The sequence below is a fragment of the Hipposideros armiger genome, unplaced genomic scaffold, assembly GCF_001890085.2.
Source record: "Hipposideros armiger isolate ML-2016 unplaced genomic scaffold, ASM189008v1 scaffold_101, whole genome shotgun sequence".
NCBI classification, from domain to species: domain Eukaryota; kingdom Metazoa; phylum Chordata; class Mammalia; order Chiroptera; family Hipposideridae; genus Hipposideros; species Hipposideros armiger.
In genome coordinates this window covers 2,776,239-2,799,808 of record NW_017731451.1, presented here as the reverse complement: position 1 = coordinate 2,799,808, position 23,570 = coordinate 2,776,239, and the positions used below count along the sequence as shown (strand labels likewise).

General features: G+C 37.5%; 1 protein-coding gene and 1 pseudogene across 1 annotated transcript in view; one reads left to right on the top strand and one right to left on the bottom strand.

The window, feature by feature from the left end:
- REV3L (REV3 like, DNA directed polymerase zeta catalytic subunit) overlaps positions 1-23,570 on the bottom strand; it is a 161,108-nt gene that overhangs the window by 100,429 nt on the left and 37,109 nt on the right. The window contains exons 2-3 of the mRNA XM_019646344.1: positions 9,521-9,710; positions 4,083-4,157 (exon numbers count right to left, since the gene is read on the bottom strand). Coding sequence (XP_019501889.1) covers positions 4,083-4,157; positions 9,521-9,710 — 265 coding nt within the window. The remainder of the gene's footprint in view (positions 1-4,082; positions 4,158-9,520; positions 9,711-23,570) is intronic.
- LOC109384737 (rRNA-processing protein FCF1 homolog pseudogene) lies at positions 17,842-18,518 on the top strand (annotated as a pseudogene).

Sequence of the window (23,570 nt, the reverse complement as noted above, 5' to 3'; positions counted from 1 at the left end):
AATACTTAAGTTTCAAACTGGGTATCACTCTTAGTGTGATGAAATTTCTCAGTGTCCTGCTCCATCCTGCCCAGGACGTAAATCACCCCTTTGTCTAGCATATCCACATTGTACACGCTACCTGCCTGTTAGTCATTTGGTAGCTCTCTCAGTGATCAGGCTGATTGTCATGGTCTTGCAGTACTTGTGTTCAAGTAACCCTTATTTTACTTAATAATAACCCCAAAGTGCAAGAGTAGTGATGCTGGCAATTCAGCTGTGCCAAAGAGAAGCAGTAAAGCGTACGTATAGCTAGGGTTCAGTCCTATCTGCAATGTCAGGCGTCGCCTACTGGGGGTCTTGGAATGTATCCTCCATGGACAAGGAATGACTACTGTAGTTTGATGCCCTTTCCCTGATTTGGGCCAAGGTGCCAGCAGTTTTACCCACCATCACTGAAAAAGGCAAATCATATCTTAGAATTATTATGAAAATAATTTTGACAATGCAGATCCCCTGAAGGGGTCTCAGAAATCCCTAGTCGACACTTTTGACAACCACTGTTCTAGAATGATGGGTTCTAGTTTTACACGAAGTCGGAGGCAAAGCTTCAGGAGGGACTTAACACTTAAGTAAAGAAGATGGAAAATGGTAAGGAGAGATTTAATTAGAAAAAAGAAGGCAGGTCAGGGAAGGGCCCAGGTGAAGGTGAAGAGCATGAATTTACAGGCGACCAATCTGTTGTGATTTTTTTGTATCTTGCAGTAATCAGAAACCAGAGTTTAGCAAAGAGAAAGTAAACAAATAGATTAATCCAGAATTGATGGTTTTACCTGGCAGGAAACGGGAGTAGAGAAAATACAGAATCTAAGATAGAAAGGAAAGAGCAGGCTACAAAATGGGGTAGTAGTAGTGGGGCCAAAAAGTTTGAAGCCTAAAAACAGGGAAAGTGGGAGTAGTACCTCAGGGACAGAGTTGAAAAGAGAAAAAGCAGACAAAGAATCTTACTGTGACCATAAAAAGGTTCTAATACTGAATTATAGCGATAGGTGCACAACTCAGTAAGTTTCCTAAAAATCATTAAATTGTGTATACTTAAAATGTGTGAATTCTGTGGCATATAAATTATATTTCAAAAATTTGTTTAAAAAAAAAGACACAGAAGATTGTAGCCAGAAACCAAGATATTTTCATTTAAAATATCAGAGGGAGGACAAGTTCTAGGGTGTGGTCAAATGAGTAGGTAGTTTAAGAAGAATGGAAGATCACGGAAGATGAACAAGTAGAGGAATCAAGAGGACAGTCCCCAAATGATATGTATAGTGTTCATTCATCCCACCAACAGCTACTGACTAACTACCATGTGCCAGATGCTCTTCTAAAAACTGTGGATTCAGCAGCAAACATATAATAGCATGAAAAATCTCTGCCCTTGTGGACCTACATTCTAGTATGATACCAATTTTACATGGAAATCTAAAAAACAGGATGTGTGCTTATATGTACATACATATGTATGAAAAACAGGAGGACATACACCAAACTCTTAAAAGTGATTGCCTCGGGCCAGCCGAGTGGCACGTTGGTTAGGAGCTGGCTTAGGATGCCACTTCTGAGCAGCAGGGCCTGGGTTCGGATCCCACATGAGGGCCTGTGACACTGCCCTCTACAGCTAAGATGGTGAACAACAGCTCGACCTGGAGCTGGGCTGCCATGAGTCGCCAGTGACGGCATAGGCTGTAGTGGGGCTGGCCAGCAGCTGATGTGAGCTTTTGTGAGCAGCCATCCAATGGCCAGCGACCGACTGCCTCACCTGGGAAGAGTACAATGATAATACCAACATGGGCCAGTGAAGTGACGTCCTCCACAACTAGACTGAAGAACAAAAGGACAGCAACTTGTCTGTTCCCCAATGCTGTTCCCCTCCCCCAATTCCCCAATAAAATCTTAAAAAGAAAAAAAAAAAAGTGATTGCCTCTAGGAAAGAGAGTTAAGAGTGAGGGTAAGGTCCGGAAGCTACACTTTCACATTTTACATATATACTATAGCCAATATTTATGCAGCACTTACAGTGTGCCAGGCACTGTTCTGAGTAATTTATAGATATTAACACATTTGATCATCAGAACAGTGTGTACCAACATCAACACTATTTACAGATGAGAAAGCTAAGGCACAGAGAGATTAAATAACTTGCCTAACGTCACCCAGCCAGTAAGCAGCAGAACCAGACTTTGAATGCAGGCAACCTGGTTTGAGAGTCTGGGCTCTTAACCACTACATTATGTATTAGTCAAATACTATAACGAATAATTCATGTGTAAAGGTATTATAAAAAAACAACAGGGCCGGACGAGTGGCTCAGTTAGTTAAGAGCTCGCTCAAGAGTGTGAGCTCTGAGCAACAGCGGTTTGATGTCCAGCCCGTTGCCTAAGCTAAAAAAAAAACAAAAGAGAAACTGTTTTTGTTTTTTTTCACAGAACCCTGTTCTTTTCCTTCATTGTGTGTACAGTAATTTTTGGTTAGACATTTAGGTTCCTTGTTTACTGTCTGTTTCCCCTGCTAGACTATGAGATCCCTAAATGGCAGAAACCATGCAAACTTTGCTCACCAATGTTTACCCAGCAAATTCTACAGTGCATCAAATAATGCAGGCATTTTATAAGTATTTATTAAAAATGTATAAATGAATGAATCCACCAATAAATCAAGGAATTTCAGATAGGCACTATGATAAGATGACTACATAATTTAAAGCAGACTTACTGGAAATAGTGGGGGTGCCAAAAAATGTATACACATGACTTGTATTCATCTTTTGTTATTGGTATATGTTGAGTATTACAATTTGAATACAGTTTTTTCCTTCCTTAAAATGTGTATTTTTTTTGGCATCTTCTATAGTTTAATAAGTATTTCATTACTATGGTCACAAGAAAAATAGATTATACTTACATGTCAAGTAAAAATACAGTTCATAAGCTATTTATAAAAGACTTCTGCAGATTTCATTCATGGTTCCCTCTTAGCACAATTAGGGATTTAAAAGAGACAAAATGATTGAGGTTTACTCTTACCACTGTGCATGCACGAGAGGGTAACAATCCACAGGGATGCATGCTCCATGGATGTGAGGAAGTGTGACTAGAGGGGAGCCGGTACGAGAAACACCATCGGCTTTAAGTGCCTACTCATACTCTACGTAACAGAAACTGTTTGGGGTAAGGCTGGGGGCAGGTTATAGAGAAAATTAGTTTTCACTGGTTACGCAGAGAAGGGAGTAACCACTGTGATTCAGTGAAGTGCTCAATGGCCTAACTTAAGAGTAAACATCACCTCCTTGATGGCTGTGCCTCTCTTGGTGCCTAAATCCACTCTAGAGAAATATCCAATTTGTATCTTGCCAGGAGGTACCATTTGGAACCTTGTACCTAATGGCAGAGAGGATCTTCTGAAAAACAGCACTCAGCACTTCACCAAGGCTCCTTTTACCCTGGCTTGTCACCATATAGAGGAAAAACACTTGTTTTGAACCCTAGAGGATGACTGAAGTCTTCTATGTCCCCTTCCTGCCTTCAATAACTTGAACTCCAGGATGATTGAGAGGATACGCTATAAGAAGAGAAACTTAAGAAGAAAAACAAAACAAAAAACAAACAAAAAAAACCCAGGATAAAAATGTCTAATAAGGAATCAACAGGGTTCTGATACCTCAGAAGCCCTCCCACTCTGGCCTCACTCTCACATTTCTCTTTGCTTTGAAACTGAAGAGCAGATTTCTCTTGGTTATGAACATCTGGTCTGGCCAACGGGGCACAAAGATCATACATGGCAGCCATCATGTCTCCTTATCTACTTCTACAAACTTTCTAAATCTAAGACAAAAATGAAGCAGTTAGGGGTTATAAACCGAGAACCCTTCACCCCTAAAATATCCTTCCTAGAATCTAAGCCATGGGTCTCTCTGTTTATGCATGTGTACATACTATGGTCTCTTTCTTTAATAATGCTACAAACTACATAAGCCTTTCTTCTAGATTTCTTTTTATTATGAAAATACTTAAGTGACAGTTATTCATATTTTATTTCATTTATCTTTGTACCTTTTCACCATTGCAGGATTGTAAAGATAGATCTTCATAAAGTGTCTTTCTTTCTCATGATAACCATAAAAAGGCCTGAAATGAAAGAAAAAAATATATCAAATTATTTTCATTATTCAGAGATGAAATAATGTAACTTATTGCCCTAATCTGACTCAGCTGGTCTAATTCAGTCTTACTTATATTAAATATTACCAAAGAACTCCCCACAAAAGTCAAATAAAACTCAAAGACCTTTCCAATTAAACTTACCACAGGTTACCATATAAAATATTGAAATCTGGTTATTTCTTTTAAAAAGTTTAAAAATACCACTTTAAGAAAATTAGGGACAAAAAAGGAGCAGCAAGCTATTTACACGTTAATTTCAATCATCATGACTATTTAAAAAATGGCTTTTTTCTCTTTGACCATGTACAAGAAAAACAGAGACCTTTCAGGTACCTTATCCTATTTCTCATTTTTTTTCTGTCAAAAACTAAAGCTCTTCTTCGAAGTCCTTTAATTAACAGCATTTATACCACTTTCCTTAATCGTCTGTTTATTATTAACTTTGCAAGTTCATTAGGCAGAGAGGATTTACCTATTTTATGTATGAATGTATGTATGTATGTATGTATGTATGTATATCATACATCCAAATCAAATGAAGCCTGTGAAAACTGTAGAGAGGAACTTAAGAGACTGAAAAAGTACGTGGACTTACTTAAAGACCCTAATTATGCTGAGGCTGGGTCTTTCTTTGGGGATCAGCTAGAATGCGGAAAGGGAGAAACAAAAAAATCTACATGATATGGAGAGAAACAAGTCCTCAAAGTAAGATGAAATAAGTTGGGCTATCATGTTATATCATTTCAAGAGGATATGAAACTATACCAGTACATCTGATATACACACCACCATTTTCAAAGATGATATAATTAGAAACAATATGCGAACAGGTATGAATTTGTAGAATAAATAAAGTTTTGTATCTGCTTAGAGTTTGTCTATAAACAAGTGGTTAATCAAATCTTTAGGTGGCTAAATCCAATCAACTTTCATTTAAAAAATACTGTCCCCATATGAAGGACACTAGACAGAACTTACTCTCATGAGGACACTGCCTCTCTCTGTCATGTCTGACAGTGTAGTGGACATCAAATACAGGAGTAATTTCGCAGTGGAGTCATTATTTGGAGTATATTTAAACAACTTTTTTTTTTCCAGCTGTTTCAAGCCTTTAGGTCAGAACCACCCGTCGGACTGCTATAAAGCAATTTTTATTAAAAAAAAAAATCCAACTATTTACTGAAGTCTAGAAGGTTCTTTATGTCATCCTTGCCACTCGCTCTAATCTTATGTCATACCTCTCTTCCTTTTTCCTCCAGCCATTCTAAACATTTCAGCCCCTCTAACTTGATCGACTTTCAAGTAACCTGCCCTTCTCTCTGCCTGGAAAGCTCTGCCTTGATCCTTTGCATGGGTTGTTTTCAATCGTTATTCAGATCTCTGCTTAAACTCACCTCTTCAGAAAGGATTTCTCTGACCTTCACTTCCTATCCTCGACCCTTCACCCTTTTTTACTTTTTAAAAAAGATAACATTTACCACTTCCTGTTTGTCCCATTTTTTTTTTGCCATGAAGAAAGGGGTGAAAGAAAGATTACATGAATGATCTCATTCTCTCTCACTGACAAAATTCAATTCTTTATTTATTCCTCCTGCTATTGTATTTTCCACATATATAAATATAGCTCTATGTCTGAAGACATGAGTTATCTTTAGTCAGATAAATGGTGAAAAAAGGTACTAAATCTGCACTGGTGTGGTCCATGTTATCTTTGGTTTGTTTTGGTTTTGTTAACAATCTTTAGGTTTTTATATAGAATTTCATAATTTCAAAAACTGAATATAAGACTATCAAACCTCTAAAAATTCTTTGTAAATGTAGGATTCTGTTTTCTTATCTATTGCCCCAAAATATAGGCTGAAAACTATAAATTCGGTTTTCTGCTTCTTCTGGCCAAGAAGTGTCCGTATAACTTACTTCCTGCTGTTGGCCATAGTTGATTTTACCAAAAATCTCAATGGAGAGACTCTTTGGGAGGAAGAAAGTAGAATGGAACAGAGTTTGAGAATAGATGTTTTTATGCTGAAAAAATTATATGCAATAATTAGTTAGTTCTTCAATAGTGAGAAGGAAAATAAGCACAAAAAGAGAAAAATCTCAGTTAATTAACTTAGAATCTCTTTATAGGATATTTTCTAGAATCATGGTAGCTAAGTATTAAAAATGATGTTGTCCTACTTTGAGCACATGATGAGAAGGCAGAGTTCTTTGGAAAAGACAATAATGCTGAGAGAAATAGAAGGCAGCAGGAAGAGAAGAAGACCAAACATGAGGTGGAATGACTCCATAAAAGAAGCCATTAGGCATGAGTCTACAGGAGCTGAGCAGGGCTGTGAGGATAGGACACTGTGGATGTCACTCATTCACAGGGTCGCCAGGGTCTCAGCTGACTCAATGGTTCCTAACACACAAGTGGCAAGGAATCCCAGAAATGAGCCTAAGGTGATGCCATGGTTCTAGTTCTTAACCCAGCCTCAGGATAATGCACAGTCTAGGAAGACTGGAATCAAACCTTGTACAAATTATAATTTGGTAGCTAGATGCAACCTTGTCTAGCTTCAAGAAGTAGGGAACATTGAAGGAGTAAAGGACTCACAGAAGCTAGAATGTATGGTAAGGGAAAGGAGATCTAAGTAAGAAAAAACAAAAAAAAATATTGGAATAGGAGAAAAAGGAGAACGGAAACCATAAATTAGATTGAACAGTTCATCTTTTGCCCCGGGTATAAAGTTGAGATTTATAACTAAAAAATATGGCAATGCCTTTAACAAACGGCCATCAAAAATATAAAAAGATTGGTAACTAATTATTCATTTCACTAGGCTGTTTGGAGATTCAACTTTGAAATGAGAATATGTATAGCAAAATTAGAAAACATTAAACATAAAAACATTAGAAAGCTGATGATTCTCTTTAACATTAACTGTTGCTGTCACAGGATGGGTGTGAACTTTCACCTCATTCATTTATTCAACCAAATCATTATTGACCACTAACTATCTGCTAAGTGCCCAACACCATACAAAGTGCTAGACATATAATGATGAACAAGACAAACCTGGTCCTTTTTCTCATAAACCTTACCTGCTGGTGGGAGAAACACATAAAAATTAAGTAAATAAAAAATTAAAATGGTTACAAGCTATATTAAGTGCTAAAGGAAACAAAGGATGGGCTGAGATACAGAATAATAACAACCTATTTTAAACAGAGAAGTCAGAGAAAATACTGGGCGGGGTGAAGGATTTGAAGGATTGGAGAAGGGTAGAGCACTCAAGGAAAGGAAGCTGCATGTACGAAGATGGGAAAGAGCATAGCACATCGGAGAAACTGAAAGACCAGCGGGAACATAGTGAGCAAAGTTACAGAGACAGCAGGGGTCAGATCACATAGGCTGTGGTTAGAATTTTAGTCTATGAACAAAAGGAAGTCTCTCTCAAGGCTTTTAAATGATTTTAAAAGGATCCATTGTACATTATACAAAGAGTACTTTTGCAGCTCTGGAGTGAGACCAGAATAGAAGGGAATCAATTGAAGGGATACTGAGTTGGTCCAGAGGAAAAATCTAGATTAAGGTGGAAAAAGCATATAGATTTAAGATCTCTACTTGGATTTCATACAGACATCAATTCAGTATGTTCCAGTATGAGCTCCAAATCTTTCTTGCCAGCCTGCTCTACCTGCACCTTCCATCCCATTAGCACAGACTCAACTTTTGTAGTCATCCTTGAATCCTCTCACAACCCTCATCCACTGAGACAGCAAATCTTGTTGACTCAACCCTCAGCAAAGATCCAGCGGCTGACCACTTCTCACTACTCCCCTGCTATTGCCCTAGTACAAGCCACTGTATGTGCTCACCCAGATTAACGGAAGAGTCCTAATGCTTTCCGTGCTTCTGGCCTCATTCCCCTACGATCTATTCTTCACACAGCTGCTAAGGTGATCCTTTTAAACTTAAGCTAGATCATGGCTGCTCAAATCAAGCACTAACTCAGAGTAAAAGCCCAAGTGCTTAGTAAGAACAGACTATGGCAGTGGTCCTCGAACTTTTGTGTGCAACAGAATCATCAGAAAGGCTTATTAAAACACAAATTGCTGGGCCCTACCGCCAAAGTTGCTGATTCATTAGGTCTGGGGTGGGACCCAAAGAATGTATTCTGACTAAGTTCCTGGGTGTATCAGTCCTAGTCCTCTGAGAGGTAGATGCCAAAATATGCAAGACATTTATTAGGGGAAACACCTGTTAGAGAAAATGAAGAGGGACCCAGTAGAGACCCAGGGACAGCCACCAGACGTAGATACAGGTCTCATCCCAAGTGAAGGAGGGACAGAGGTGAGAGTGGTGGGAGTATGGATTGCAGTGTGATGCTAATGAAAGTTCAGAAAGGCTGTCAGTCCTCAGGTAACTCCCGGGCCTGCCTTAGTATCCTTGCAGTGCGTAGGCATGGGCTGGGCTGTGGGTAGTCTATGGAAAGCAGCTTTAGCTGCTCTGGGATGAGATGGATTTTAGAGCAGTAACTGGACTGTTGTTCAATTATGCTCCCTGTATTTAGATATCTGAGAGGTGCATTCTCATGGCAGTCAAACCAGATAAAGCTGATGCTGGTGACCCTGGAAACCAAAGTATAGAAACCATACTTTAGAACCACTGGCGAACATGATCTCCATTTTATCGTCTCTTGAACCTCATTTTGTCCTACTCTCCTTTACTCCCTCTATTCCAGCCACCTGCCTCCATGCTGCTTCTACTCTCTTGCTTTCAAGTCTTTGCTCAAATGTCAAATTGCTTGTCAATGGGACCTTCCTAGATTACCCTATATAAAATTGTCACCAGTCTACTTCCCCACCCCACCCCACTGATCCTTCTTATCCTGTTCTACATCTAGCACTAATTATCATGTAATAAATAAATAAATAAATAAATAAATAAATAAATTAATTTCATGTTTTATCTATTAGTTATTTTCTGTTTCCCATTACTAGACTGTAACCTCCATGGGGGTAGGGATTTTTATTTTGTTCACCAATGTATCCCAAATGCCCAGAACGGTGACTAGTACACAGAATTTGCTCAATAAATATTTGTAGAATGAATTACATAAAGTTCTACAGTTCTAGAAAGCAGAGAAATGGAAAGGGTTAAAACAAAAATCACTGTTAACCATCTATCTTTCATTGCAATAAAAATTTACTTTAAAAAGTTCCATCAGACTAGAAGAAAAAGAAAAATGAGCGTATATTTGAATTGAATGTTTTCTTTTAATTAGAACAGCAATAGAAATACAAATAAATAGAAATTTTAAAAGATGATATCATATACTTACATTCCTGATACTAATGACACTTTGAACACATGCTGAGCAGTGGAAGATGGATTGCCTAAAGCCACATTAAGTGCTCTGTCGATACTGAATGCCATCTGAGAAAGATAGCTTTCTGGCTGCTGTCCATAACCATCGTATGGCACATAGAGGTAAGGAAAGATGCCATGTAGATGAAGACATGTCTTCTGACCTAGAATGTAATACATTATAAAGTTTAGTCTTGAGATGCATTTAAAAATGTTGACATTACAAAGCTCAGAATGCAAGTCATTTAAATGTTCTAATGACAACACAGCTTATCCAAGGTAAAGGTTGAAGAAAACTAACCCATAGTTAAAGCCACCTATATTAACTATATTTTACAACAGACTATTTAGGAGCATTTTATAAACATAAGCATTATAGTATTATTTAAATGATTTTGGTGAAAATATGTTTGAATATTTCCCCCTCACAATCTAACTAGTTTTATATACTTCCACTGAATCATCCTATAATACCACTTAGCACAGTATTAAGAAGCTTACAAAAATTCACTGCAAGTTTACTAAATAAATCAATAAATGTCTGTCTTGGAATATATGTTTTCAAACAAGAGACTTCCCCCTAAAGACAGACAGCTCAGGGTGAAAGGAGAGGGTAAAAAGCAGTGGCAGTGAGTGGAATTTTGCTACTGGGGGGTGGGGGTTGGGAGGGTAAAAATGAAATTTTGCTATTAGGAAAAAAAACAGATAAAATCAAATCAAAAGAAAATCTCTACAGATCCATTGTCTGTAATGGACTTCTGGATATCTAAATTGCACATTTGGTGGAATGGGACATGGGGAGACACATGAGAGGGGAAAAACAAGCATGCACACTTCCCAGGAAGCCACTGTATCAGGCAAGGTGAGAAAGGGGTAAATTGTGCTGACGTGCAAACAGAGAGTCCAGCACAGCCGTGATAAAGTAATATGAGTAAGAACCACAAAAGAAGTGCCACAGAAACAGTAATGTATCCATGACAAGGTTAAGTGACAACAGCAACAATAAAAAGCAGATGCGCCATTACGCTCATGAATCTGGCAGGGCTGTATGGAAGTGGTTCCTGTCCTCTGAGCATTGTCCCCAGTTCCCCTTGGGTCCATGCCATTTGTCTAATTCAGACAGAGAGGAGAGCAGCAGTGATGGAAGAACACATCCATTTTTCTCATGCTGTCACTATCACTGCACTCTCCTGCCAATACAATCCTCCGGCTTCTTCCGCACCCCTTATCCCACTCTGCTTCACTAGGCTTTTTTCTTTTGGTAGGAAAGGAACTATTTGTTGGTTACTATTTCCTATTTATAATTTAGAATGATTTACATAAAATGTATAGAAAATAGTTCTGTGTTCTGTGGGTAAATTGTGCTTACACTTTGTATAATGAAGAACATCAGCTTTTCTTACCCTGAAGGTATAGTTACAACAGAATTAACAAAAAAAATCTGCAACAGTTATTACATAAATGTAGCAAAACTGGAAAGATCAGTCATATAATGGAATAGCATCTATACTATCCTTCCGAGTGTAGTATTCTGATTTGAACTACCAACTTTCACACTTTTGAAGAATTACAAATTGTGTTGCTGTTAGACATATTTCAGTTTCTATTTTTAACAGCAGTCATACTACTTAGTATGGAAGAAATGAAAAAATATTTTCAGTTAAAAGCAAACTCCTTAGCTATTCAGTTTCATTTCTAAATACAACAAGGTACTATTTCCTAAACACTGCAGTTTTTAAATTCTTCACATAGAAAAAATTCAAATTGTAGTGATGAGTGAGTCTTAAGAAAATATAATCAATTTACTGATGACCTACTTGAATGCTTTTTAAACATCTCATACACAGTTATAACCATTACCCTTCTGTACATAAGCTACACTTTGGTTAAAAGCAACTGGCATGCTATAACCCATAGGGTGAGGGAGGCGGGGACACAGAGCTGTATTCCCTTTTCTGTTGACAAATAAATCTAAGACCAGTGATTACAGAACTTAGTATAATAGCATATTTACAAGAAATATTGTAAGTTCCTAAGATATTAATTTTATAGTCCATATATATTAATAATGGAAATTTGGGTAAATTTATGACTCAATTATAAAATCTGAGTTTTACTAATAGTTTCTTTATAGGGAGGGTATTCACAAAGTTCATAAATTATTTTAAATATCCATCTTTCACATCTCCTCTGAAGTAGGGGCCAGATAAATTATCTTTCTATTTACAAGCTTTGAACTACAATAATTTGTGGTATATAATTTAAGAAAAAAGCAGAAATGATTTATTCAGCAGGCAGTGGACCAAGTCCTTTACATATATTTATTTCTAAAACTTGGAATAACCTTGCAAGTATCCCAAAGCTAGCTATTAAGTAGTTGAATCAGGATTTGAAAATAGATCAACAAAATCTACAATCATTGCTTTTTCCATTTGACCATGCTAGTTCAATTTAAAAAAGTTAATGTCGGATTCCTTAATTTTTCCTAGTTTGTACTGTAACATCTGTTTCCTTATCTGAATATCCCATTTGACTGCAAATTCTTTGGGAGCTGGTGCTGTGTTTGAATGACCATAATATCCCCAGGACCTAGCACACACAGTATGTGTTAAATAAATATTTATTAAATGAAGGAATAAACCCTCAGCAAAACAGAATAACTGCTTAAGGGCAAACAAATAGTGTGAAAGCCTTTGAATATTTGAAAAAAAAAAAACCTATGAAAACAGAGGGACTCTGATACAACTATGGAAATACCGTCAGAATTCCAGAAGGACGTGGGTACGGCAGTGTCCCCAGCTTATTGCGCTCTCCTTCCCTGAATGACCCGAGTCCCACACAATGCTGTAGTCACTATAGCCACACAGATACACCCTCCTCTGGTTCTCCAGAGCCTAGCGACCGTTCAGTGTCTTACTCACCACCCTTCCTTCCTCAAGAACAAGCTCCTGGAGAACAAGCACAGCACAAAGAATTCTTGGCATAGCACTAAGGGTTGTAATACAGAATAGTATCACAAAAGCAAATGAGAAACAAGACAAAATAAGAAACTCAAAAAGTTAAATAAGGAAATGTGTAAAAATGAATGTGAAAGTCAATTTCTTTTTAGCAACAGTATGTCTGTTATTATTGTGAAATTTGTAGCTCTGTTATAGCACTGCTTTATCTTGACAAGATACAAACCACTTCTATTTATTTCCCTCCATCAGCTCTACTCCACAAAAATGTGTGGAGCCACACAGCTATGCAATCCCAGAGATAAAATACCTTGACAACCATCAGTTAGGATTAGGTTCGGCTGTGAGAAAACGCCCTAAATTTAGTGGCTAAGGCATTACATTAGTGGCTTCTCTCGCATAAAATTAAGTGCAGAGGTAGGTAGTTGGAACTTGGGACTCAATTTTAGTGGTTTACTTAAGAGGAATTTGTGTCTTCAGTCTAGAGGCTTTTCCTCTATACTCCAAGGAGCTGCACACACAGGATTTTTTAAAGAATGTTTTTATAAAATTAGTGAAATATTCTTAAAGAATTTAGGATATTAGCTATTTCCAGGTAACATGTGGGTCCAAAGAAAGAAAATATCCCTATTTTCTGAATGTCTCCCCTTATTCCCATGTCAAACTAAATTAAGGCAACAAGTCCAGTATGAATAAAGATTGTCTTTGGGAGAATAAGCCTAGGTATATAGGTTTCAAAAATTTTTTAAGTTTGAATTTTCCAATTTCACTGATGTTGCCTAATTCAGAAATTGCAACAAGGCTGTTTCAAGAAAGCTCCATGGAAATTTGTCACAGTGTGACTGCTGGTTTCTAAAGGTGCCACGGCAAAACTCTAGAGTTGGCTGCTACTTTCCACTGTGTGCAAGGAGGACTTCTAAGCTAAGGCAGGTGCATTGGACTAGCCAGTACTTGGGTGCTTTGAATCTCATCTTTCACAGAACTTAGAATTACAGTACACACGAAGTCCTCTGTATTCCAACATTTCTAAGTCATTTCCCCACATTTTCTTCTACATTTTCAGTGTCTGGGTTCGGTCTCTTAATTAATTGTACATCTAAAATCTTGTTACGTTTACTTGTAGCATAATTACCTGTAGATCCATTTTGTAGATCCATTTTTGATAAACAGACTAACATATACCATTACTCTAATTCTGGAGTCTGCAATTTTTTTCTGTAAAGTGGCAGATAGCAAATACTGGGTTGTCAGAAAAGTCATGATGCATTTTTGCAGTGAAAAACAGAGAAAATATACGTCATGACTTTTCCAACAACCCAATATTTTAGGCTTTCTGGGCCAAACTGTCTTTGACACAACTACTTAACTCTGCCATTGCAGCCTGAAAGCAGCCATAAGCAGTACTTAAGCGAATGGGCATGGATGTGTTCCAATAAAATTTCATTTACCAAAACAGGGGCAACAGCTCATCAATAGTAGTTTGCCAATTTCTACTTTAATTCATCATTCAGAATGGAAAAGTTTAATATCTTCATCTTTTTCTTTTTTAAAACAGATTGATTGGTAGCCATAATCAAAGTCAGGCTGGCCTAAAAGTATTTTAGGAGCTTGAATAAGAAATGCTTGATCATTTGCAAACCCCATCTCCTAAATCTCAAACCCAATCTACACAAGATTTTAAATAAAACTCTACAGAGCTACCAAACAAAAAAGTTTGGTATGTGAATAGAAAATTTTGGATTTATAGAATTTTTCATATTTTCTTCTTCCTACAATATCTTTTTAAGTTTTATATTACTATCATTAACTCAATCTGCTTACCTCCAGTCTTTCTTTGTTCCTGTCTTTCTAAATTTTCACTCCATCTTCCCCCCACACACAAACAAAACCACAAAATAAACCAAACAAAACTCCTCATAGTCAAGATTAGTAAACAAGTATTATATCACCTATTCTCATTTTAAAAGTCTTAAGGATGTACTCTTAGCCCTAGAAAGTGCGTTTTCAGAATTTATCCTAAGCAAAAAACTAATAATGTACATGAAGATTTAGATTATACAATTCTAAGACAGTATTACTAACAATGGTGAAAAGAACTGAAGACAATATAAATTTCCCAAAATAGGAGATTAAGTAATTATGGTGTACAGGTATCACAGAATAGATTTATGGCTCTCATACCAAATCCTGCTTGCTGCATGTTTTTGTAAATAAGGTTTTATTGGAATATACCACATCCATTTGGAATGGTCTGTGGCTGCTTCTGCCAAAGGCAGGCTGAGTAATTGCAACAGAAACCTTATAACCTAAAACATATATGTACTATGTGGCCCTTTACAGAAAAAGTATGCTAACCTCAGCAACAGGCGGTGATGAAGTATTTTCCTAGAATGAAGCAATGTTTCTGATATATTTATTTCAGGTGACATTCAGATTTATTTCAGTTATAAAACTATATAAATACATTAAACCAGATAATGGGTGATTTTTTCTTTTTGTGTATAAAATTTCCTAAATATTATACAATTTGTGTAAGAGAAAGGCAGGAAGGAAGTTATCTACCTCTAAAGGACCCAGAAATTTGAAGAAAACAAAAACTAAGTATAATTACTAACTTTACAAAGGGAATGTGGATAAATCTTCCTGTTGAAGAGCTTCTCTTCATTTTCTCCTTTAATTTGTAAATAATGCTTTGGGGTGTCACATTTATTCACACCATTTTATTTCTTCAACTAAAGTATACAGGACTTTGTTTAGAATCATTGGCTTTAAGTTATTCATCCCACATTAGTAATAGAACTATATAGCCCACAGACACCAGATGTTTCAAAGGTCTATTTTATTCATACATTTGTCTACAATATCTTTGTATTATTTCCAGCGTTGAACATGATTGGCTCCTTCATTCATAAATGTAGGCAAATACTCTGTTCACTGTATAATTTGTGGAAGCTCAATGTTAGGTGCTAGACCACAGGCTGCTCGTAATCACAGTCCTTGATCTCAGGACTTTACATTCTACCTAGAGATAAAGTTGAGTAGAGGGCATTACCATATGGTAATTCTATATCCAGAAGTATCTAACTAAGATTTGTGAGAATCTAGGAAGGCTGCCCAGAGGTAGCAACAAAAGAGCAAAGCGAGAAAGAATGTTGCCACAGATCCAGAAACCTGAAGCAAAAGAGAAATACGGCATGGTTTGGGAATAGGTAAAATGTAACTAGGAGGGAGCAAGGCATGCAATGGACAAAAAGGCATAGTGAGCGAGCATATTCTGTGACCTGTGTGGATTTGCATTTTATAAAGATCCCTGTGGACACACTGTGAGGAAGCTGGGGACAGAACTATAATAAAAGGCCTGTTTAGGAGGCTGCTGGAGTAATTCAGGTGAGAGATGTCAGCAGAGAGAGAAAAAAACATCAAGAAGTATTTAGAGCATAGACTACAGAGGTAACTAACTGGTATTTGGGTGTAGGATAAAGGAGAAAGAATCAAAGATGACCCACATTTTTGGTTAGGCAACTGGATGAATGGGAACATCATTCAAAGAAAACTGAGAAAGAATAGGTTGATTTCTATTTTGAAGTCATGGAATTTTATGTCTATAGAATTTCCAAATGGAGATTTACATTAAGGACAATTAGATACACAGATATGGAGCTTGAGAGAGAGAGAGAGAGAGAGAGAGAGAGAGAGAGAGAGAGAGAGGGAGGGAGGGAGGGAGGGAGGTAGATCGATCGATCTAGGCTAGAGAAGAAAGACTTGAAAATATGAGCAACAATTGGGTAAGACTGTTCAGGGAGAATAGATAGACAAGAGAAGGGGCTGAGGCCAGAAACTTGAGGAGTACTAATATCTAAGGGAGGAATAGAGGATTTTGATTTATGTGGGATGTGAGAGAATGAGCTCCTGAGAGGGCTGCCAGGCAAGAAGTGGAGGTAACAGTCAATGAATGATTGAGCATGTGAGTATGTCAGCCATGGAACCAGAGTTCCAAGATGCCAGTAGAAATGTTTAAGAGAAAGGCAAAGAGTGAGAGGCTGCATCAGGGACTAGAAGCAGGATGCTGATTAAAGCATATAAGGATGGGAAGAGGCACTTCCAGAATGGCAGAGGAAGGACCTTTGTAAACCGGATCCTCCATAAAAGCAACAAGAACAATGGCAAATATTGTGAAAATCAACATTTCCCAGCCCTTTAGGAATTAACTAAAGGCTTGTGACAATCCAAGTTGTGTTCATGCAAAAAAAACCCCAAAAACCCAAACCAAACCAAAACAAAAACCAGTTGACTCTTAGCAAGAACAGCAAGCTTTGTAGTGTTTTAACTTGCCCTAATCCAATCCTCCCCCTTCCCAACTCCAGGGTAGCCTTGAAAACCAACAGCCAAGCAGGCACTGGAGAGGCCAGAATAGATTTGGAGCTCTCCAAAAGCCCCATTCTCAGAAAACTGTCACTATTTGACTTGCCTGGCAGCTTGCCGAAAAGCTCTTCTCAGGGCTTGTCTTTATTTAATAAGACTCAGGACTCACTCTATGTGTATAGTCCTATCCACAGCATTTTTGTTAAAAACAATCAGCAGCAATTGTTTAACATCACAGTTGCCTGAGGGAGTTTTAACCAGTAGCAGATAACAAGGGGCTAACCGAAAAACTTTCAAGGAAAAAAAACAAGAAATGAAATGTCTATAAGGGGCTTTGAAAAGCTCTGTCACAGTCCTGGGAATTTAGAAGGCTATACACATGTGTGGAGCTGTGTGGGTGTGCAGGAAGACCTGAGACGGTCCTAATATTTCACTTCCAGCTGACCTTGCAGCTTAGCTCCATCACACAAACACAGAGCCCCTCAGCAAAAGCTGCAAGGAGACCTATTGGTTCACAGCTTGTAAAGAAATCTCAGGCCAATCATTAACTGATCACTAAGCTGGCTGAGCAGCGACCTGAAAGAATAGACTACAGAACTAGGCCAGGAAAGTCACTAAAGCAACAAACAGCAACACCAACATCACCAACAACAAATCCTGGGGGTAGGAAGGAATATGATTTCCATAATTGTCACATTACTTAAAATATCTAGCAGTCAACAAAAAATTCTAATATACAAAGAAACAGGAAAGTGCGGCCCATACATAGGAAAAAGGTAGTCAATGGGAACTGTCCCTGAAGAAGTCCAGACATTTATCTTACTAGACAAAGATTTTAAACAAGTATTATATTTTAAAGAACTAATGCAGACCATGTTTAAAGAATTCAAGGCAAGTTTGAGAATGTCTTACCTAATAGAGACTATAAATGAAGAGATAGATTTTGAGCCTGAAGAAACAAGAGTGTGGTACAAACATGGGAAAGCCAAAGAAAGCAAGGACATATGCGACCATGAAGTGAATGCTCAGTGTCAGAAATCAGAGGCTTAAAGAAAAGGATAGATTAAAACCTAAAAAGAAAGAAAAGAAAGATCCCAGTGCACTCAAGGAAAGAGAAGTCCCCCAACACCCTTCCTGCTTATTCTTCCAGTATAACATACCGCTGGGCCCACCTTACCACATCCTGGTTGATACCAACTTTATCAACTTTTCCATTAAAGCCAAACTAGACGTGGTGCAGTCAATGATGGACTGTCTGTATACCAAGTGTATCCCTTGTATAACTGTGTAATGGCTGAAATTGAGAAATTGGTGCAAAAGTATCGAGTGGCTCTAAGGATTGCCAAGGATCCAAGATGTGAACGATTACCGTGCACACACAAAGGAACCTACGCAGATGACTGCTTAGTACAGAGAGTAACTCAGCACAAGTTTTACACTGTGGCCATGGTTGACTGAGACCTTAAATGAAGATTCAGGAAGATCCCGGGAGTTCCCATCACGTACATTTCTAATCATAGGTATGACACTGAGTGGATGCCAGATGATTATGGAGTTCTTCTGCTTTCCTGCAACCAACTTTCTCTGTTGCCAGTTTATGAAACATGCTACAGTATGAGTTATTATTCCACTCACCTACTTGCTCTGTTATGAGCTGAGTATGGTTAAAGACACTCAATTTTTGATGTTGTTTTGAAAATGGTATTTTTGTATCATTTAAAAATTTGTTGCAACTTTTTATAAACCCAATGATTGCTCACACACAAAAACAGATTTTGACAAAAAGACTCAAACAGAAATTTTAGTGTTGAAAAGCACAATATATATATGAAATTAAAAATTTCATTAGAGGGAGTCAGCATCACATTTGAACTGGCAGAAGAAACAATTGAAACTTGTTGACAGGTGAGTTGAGATTCTCCAATCTGAGGAATACGAAAGAATAAACATTAACAGAGCCTCAGAGATCTGTGGGAGTCCATCAAGCATATGAACATACACAAAATGTGAGTCATAGAAGGAGAAAAGGGTAAAAATATTTTCTTAAATGGACGAAAACTTCCCAAATTTGATGGAAAAATATTAATATGCATGTACAAGAAGTTCAACAAACTCTAAGTAGATAAAACTTGAACAAAATTTCCTCAATAAGATAGATAGCTGGCTTCTCATTGGGCCAGAAAAAACTGTGGGATGACATAAAGTGATGAAAGAAAAACACTGTCAACCAAGAATGTTATATCTAGCAAATCTGCCCTTCAAAAACAGAGCTGGGAGAGGTGGGAAAAAAGAAGACATTCGCAGATAAATAAAAATTGAGAGAGTCTGTCACGAGCAGACCTGTCCTAAAAGAAATACTAAAGGTATTTAATTCTAGATTCAAATGAAAGGATAACAGGTAGTAACTCAAATCCACATTAAGCAATAAAGAAGCACCAGTAAAGGTAAATAGGTAAAGATAAAAAACAGAAATGTACTTTTGTTTTTAACTCTTTTATTCTATCTCATTTAAAGAACAGGTGCATAAAATAATAATTTTAAATATATTTATGGGCTTATAACGTATAAAGATGTAATTTGTATGAGTGGGATTATACTGGAACGAAGTTTTCATACTCTATTAAAATTAAATTGGGATTAATCCAAACTATACTGTTTTAAATTAAAATGTTAAGTGTAACCTCCAGAGCAACCACAAAGAAAATAACTAAAAAAAATAATTACATAAGAGACAACAGAATTAAAATAGTATACTAAAAATATCTATTTAGCATAAAAAGAAGCTGTAAGGAAGAACACAGCAACAAAACAGTGTTAAGACACAGAAAACAAATAGCAAAATGGCAGGTGTAAAACTACAGAACTGTGTAGGTGGCTAAAGGGCACAATTTTTTTTGGCCTATAGCTCTCACTCAATGGAGAAAATCAATTTTCCCATTTTTACATTCACCAGTGAAATTTGGGGTACTGTGCAAATGAGAATTTACAGAAGCAACACAAACCAAAGCAACTTTTGGGATTAGAATCCTTTGCCTCAGCCCACTGCCTCAGATGTGCTCAATCCATTTCCTTGAATTAATATACTCTATAACCAGAAGAATTATCACTGAGGAAATAGGAAAAAGGTTGATGTAGAGTTTTTGAAAAAAAAAAAAAAAACACCAAAGAATATGATTAGTATTTAGATGGAAAACACTGTAACTGCTTTTCATTCTTGAAGGACCAGCTCACTTGCTAATTCAACTATACACACTTTCCTTAACCTACAAAAGTAAGTTTAAAACTTGTTTTCTCATTTATGTCCTCACAGCACCTGTATAAATCTATTATGGTATTTATGTTATGCTGTACATATGTTTATACACAGTAGAAACACATCATATGTACATTTTATTCACTGGGTAGGAAAGGACTGATGGGAATGGGAAGAGGCACAGGTAAGAGAAACAGAGAAAGAGACCAAATGAAGACTAAGAAAACACAGTTCCATGGTGCCAGTGTTTCCAATCAATAAATGTATGCGCTAGTGCTGTGAGGGAGGGTATATGTATCTGTTGGTCTTAGTCTCAGTTCCTTTGTGCCTCTAACAGTGGAAACATCTCCTACTGAGAGAGGCAACTAAGTGTGATTCTACTGTTTACAAGTTATAGTTCAGTTTTCATAAAATATGGCCCTGACTGTGGGGCAACTATTTCCACTAGAGCTCAACTGAGGAAACAGTGATTATGTCTATAGCTGAGGAAAACTAAGCTGCTGGATTTATTGAAAGAGTGTGGTAGATTTATTGAAAGGTAGTGTGGTAGATTTCATGCAATTTAACATACTGTCAAGGGAAATTGCACATGAAGCTTTAATCTCATACCTTCACTTCAGAATCTATAATGCCCACGTAAGATGCAACTTCACTGTCTTTGTCTCCATACCTGCAGTGTGAGTTTCTTGAACATATGGCTTCTAAGTCTTCCTATTCTCAATGCCTAGCAGAGAGCCTGGTATACAGTGGGTGTTTGATACATGTTGGATAAGCACGTGTAGTATAATACAAATATATTGGCCTTTGTGCCTGCTTCCTGGCACAGAGCTCTTAAAACCCTTAGAATTTCCTGAGTGATGAGCATTTTTTTGTTATTCATAACAAACCCCTTTTGATCATAACTGAATTTATGCTAATAAGATGACTCTTGGTCGGGCCTTTAGACAGCTTCAGCATGGGGGCTGGTTGCCAGACGAATCAACAATATGATTCGAGGGTTGGGACTTCAACTCCATTCCCCCCAACCTCACCTCCAGGGAGAGAAGGTGGTCTTAAGATTTAGTTCAATCACCAATGGCCAATGATTTAATCAGTAATGCCTTTGTAAAGAAACTTCAATGAAAGCTCTTGAACAACGAGGTTTTGGGGAACTTCCTGGTTGATGAACACACTGATGTAGCAAGAGGACCCTTCTGAACTTTGCCCTTTGTGCCTCTTCATTTGACTGTTTATTTGTATCCTTAATACTTACTTAATAAACTGTGTAAGTAGAGCATTTCATTGAGTTCTGTGAGTTGTTTCGGCAATTTATCAAACCTGGGGCGGAGGGAAGGGGTTGTAGGGATCCTCACATTTGTAGCTGGCTAGAAGTACAGGTAGCCTGGGGACCCCATTTGTGGCTGGCATCTGAAGTGAATGAAGGCAGTCTTGTGGGGCTGATCCCTTACCCTGTGGGGTCTGTGCTAACTTCAGGTAGTTAGTGTCACAACTGAATTAAATTGTAGAATACCTGTCATTGATGTCAAATAATTGAGAATTTATTGTTGGAAAACTGACACAACAGGATGTCTTTTTCATACTAATTCCTAAGAGGACTTTCAACTGAGTCTAGTAGAAAATTTGACAGCTTTTACTTTATTTTCTTCTTATAAATAATTTCTTTACAAATGTTAATGAGGTATTTATAATGAATGCCCTATCTTCCCCTATTTGCAAGGGGACCAATGGGACTGAATAAGGGCCAATTTTCCATGATAAACAGTAAAATAAACAGCAAAATACAGCATACAAATTCTTTTATGATTAATATGTCAAGAATCTGATGAAATGACACGTCCAAAGTTCATATGTAATTTAGTTTGCAATTATTCTAGAAAGTAAATCAGTAATTAGCTTGACTTTCACAGTGACTGTGAAGTTCAGTTTGGGTGCTGCTTAAAGGTCCAAATACCATGATATGCCATCATGTTTGTGAAAAAGCCTCGCCTTAAATAACTACACTGAGAACAGCAGTTTTAAGCCAGAACCTTGGGGGGTGGGGGCTGGTGGGGAGGAGGAGTGCACCTTTCAGGCTAAACGTCATGAAAATAACTGAGGTTCAATCAACCATAGCTGAAAAAAAAATATGGTTTGTAAAACAAATATTGTTTTAGTTACAGACATTTTAGCCAGAATGGTTATACATACTAATCTTTGTAGTATTTCAACTGAAAGGCAAGTAATCCAAGGTCTCGAAGTAAATTTAATAACCTGATTACAATGTGAAAATTCACCTCAGACGATTTAAAGCAATGATATTAATAGTTAATCAAGATAAACTTACTGTCTAGTCAAATTTGTATGTAAAGGCCTGAGTTTTCTTTCAAAGACACATACATAAAATGTTATATAGGTAATTATATTATGCAAATCTAGTGAACTTTCCGTTCAGCTATACTTTCTGGTAGCTGAACACTAAAAGACCTTAAAATTTTACCTATCCTTAAGAAAGTAAAAAGACAACCCACAGAAGAAGAGAAACTATTTGGAAATCATATTTGATAAGGGACTGTATCTAGAATAAACAACTCTTACAACTCAATAATAAAAAGACAAATAACCAAATGTTTGGGCCTGCCAAGTGGCTCAGTTGGTTAAGAGTGTGAGCTCTGAGCAACAGGGTCGCCGGTTCGATTCCCACATGGGCCAGTGAACTGCGCTCAAGCTGAGCTGCCGCTGAGCTGCCAACAGGCGGCAGGATGGCTCAGCTGGTGAGAGCTCATGCTCCTAACAACAAGGCTGCTGGTTCGACTCCTTCATGGGATGGTGGGCTACATCTACCAGCAACTAAGATTGAACATGGCACCTTGAGCTGAGCGGCCGCGAGCTGCCAACAGGCGGCCAGATGGCAACTGGACTTGGAGCTGAACTAGCTGCGCCCTCCACAACTAAGACTGAAGAACAACAACTTGGCTGTTCCCCTTCCCAACACTGTTCCCCTTCCCCAATTCCCCAATAAAATCTTTAAAGAAGGAGAAGAAAAAAAAAAAAGACAACCCAATTTTAAAACAGGAAAGGATATGAATCGACATTTCTCCAAGAATATACACAAATGGCCAATAAGTAGATGAAAAGGTGCTTAACATCAGTAACTATCAGTAAAATGCAATTCAAAACCACAATGAAATACCATTTCCCAACTACTAGGATGCATATAATAAAAAATCAGACAATAACAGTGTTGTGGAGAAACTGGAAACCTCATACACTGTTAGTAGGAATGCTAAATGGTGTAGCTGCTTTGGAAAACAGTCTCATAGCTCCCCAAAAGGTTAAACATAGTTATCATATGACCAACAATTCTACTCCTAGATATATGCACAAGACAAATGAAAATATACTTCCCCACAAAAACTTGTACATGATGGCTCACAGCAGCATTATTCATAATAGACAAAAGTTAGTATTAATCC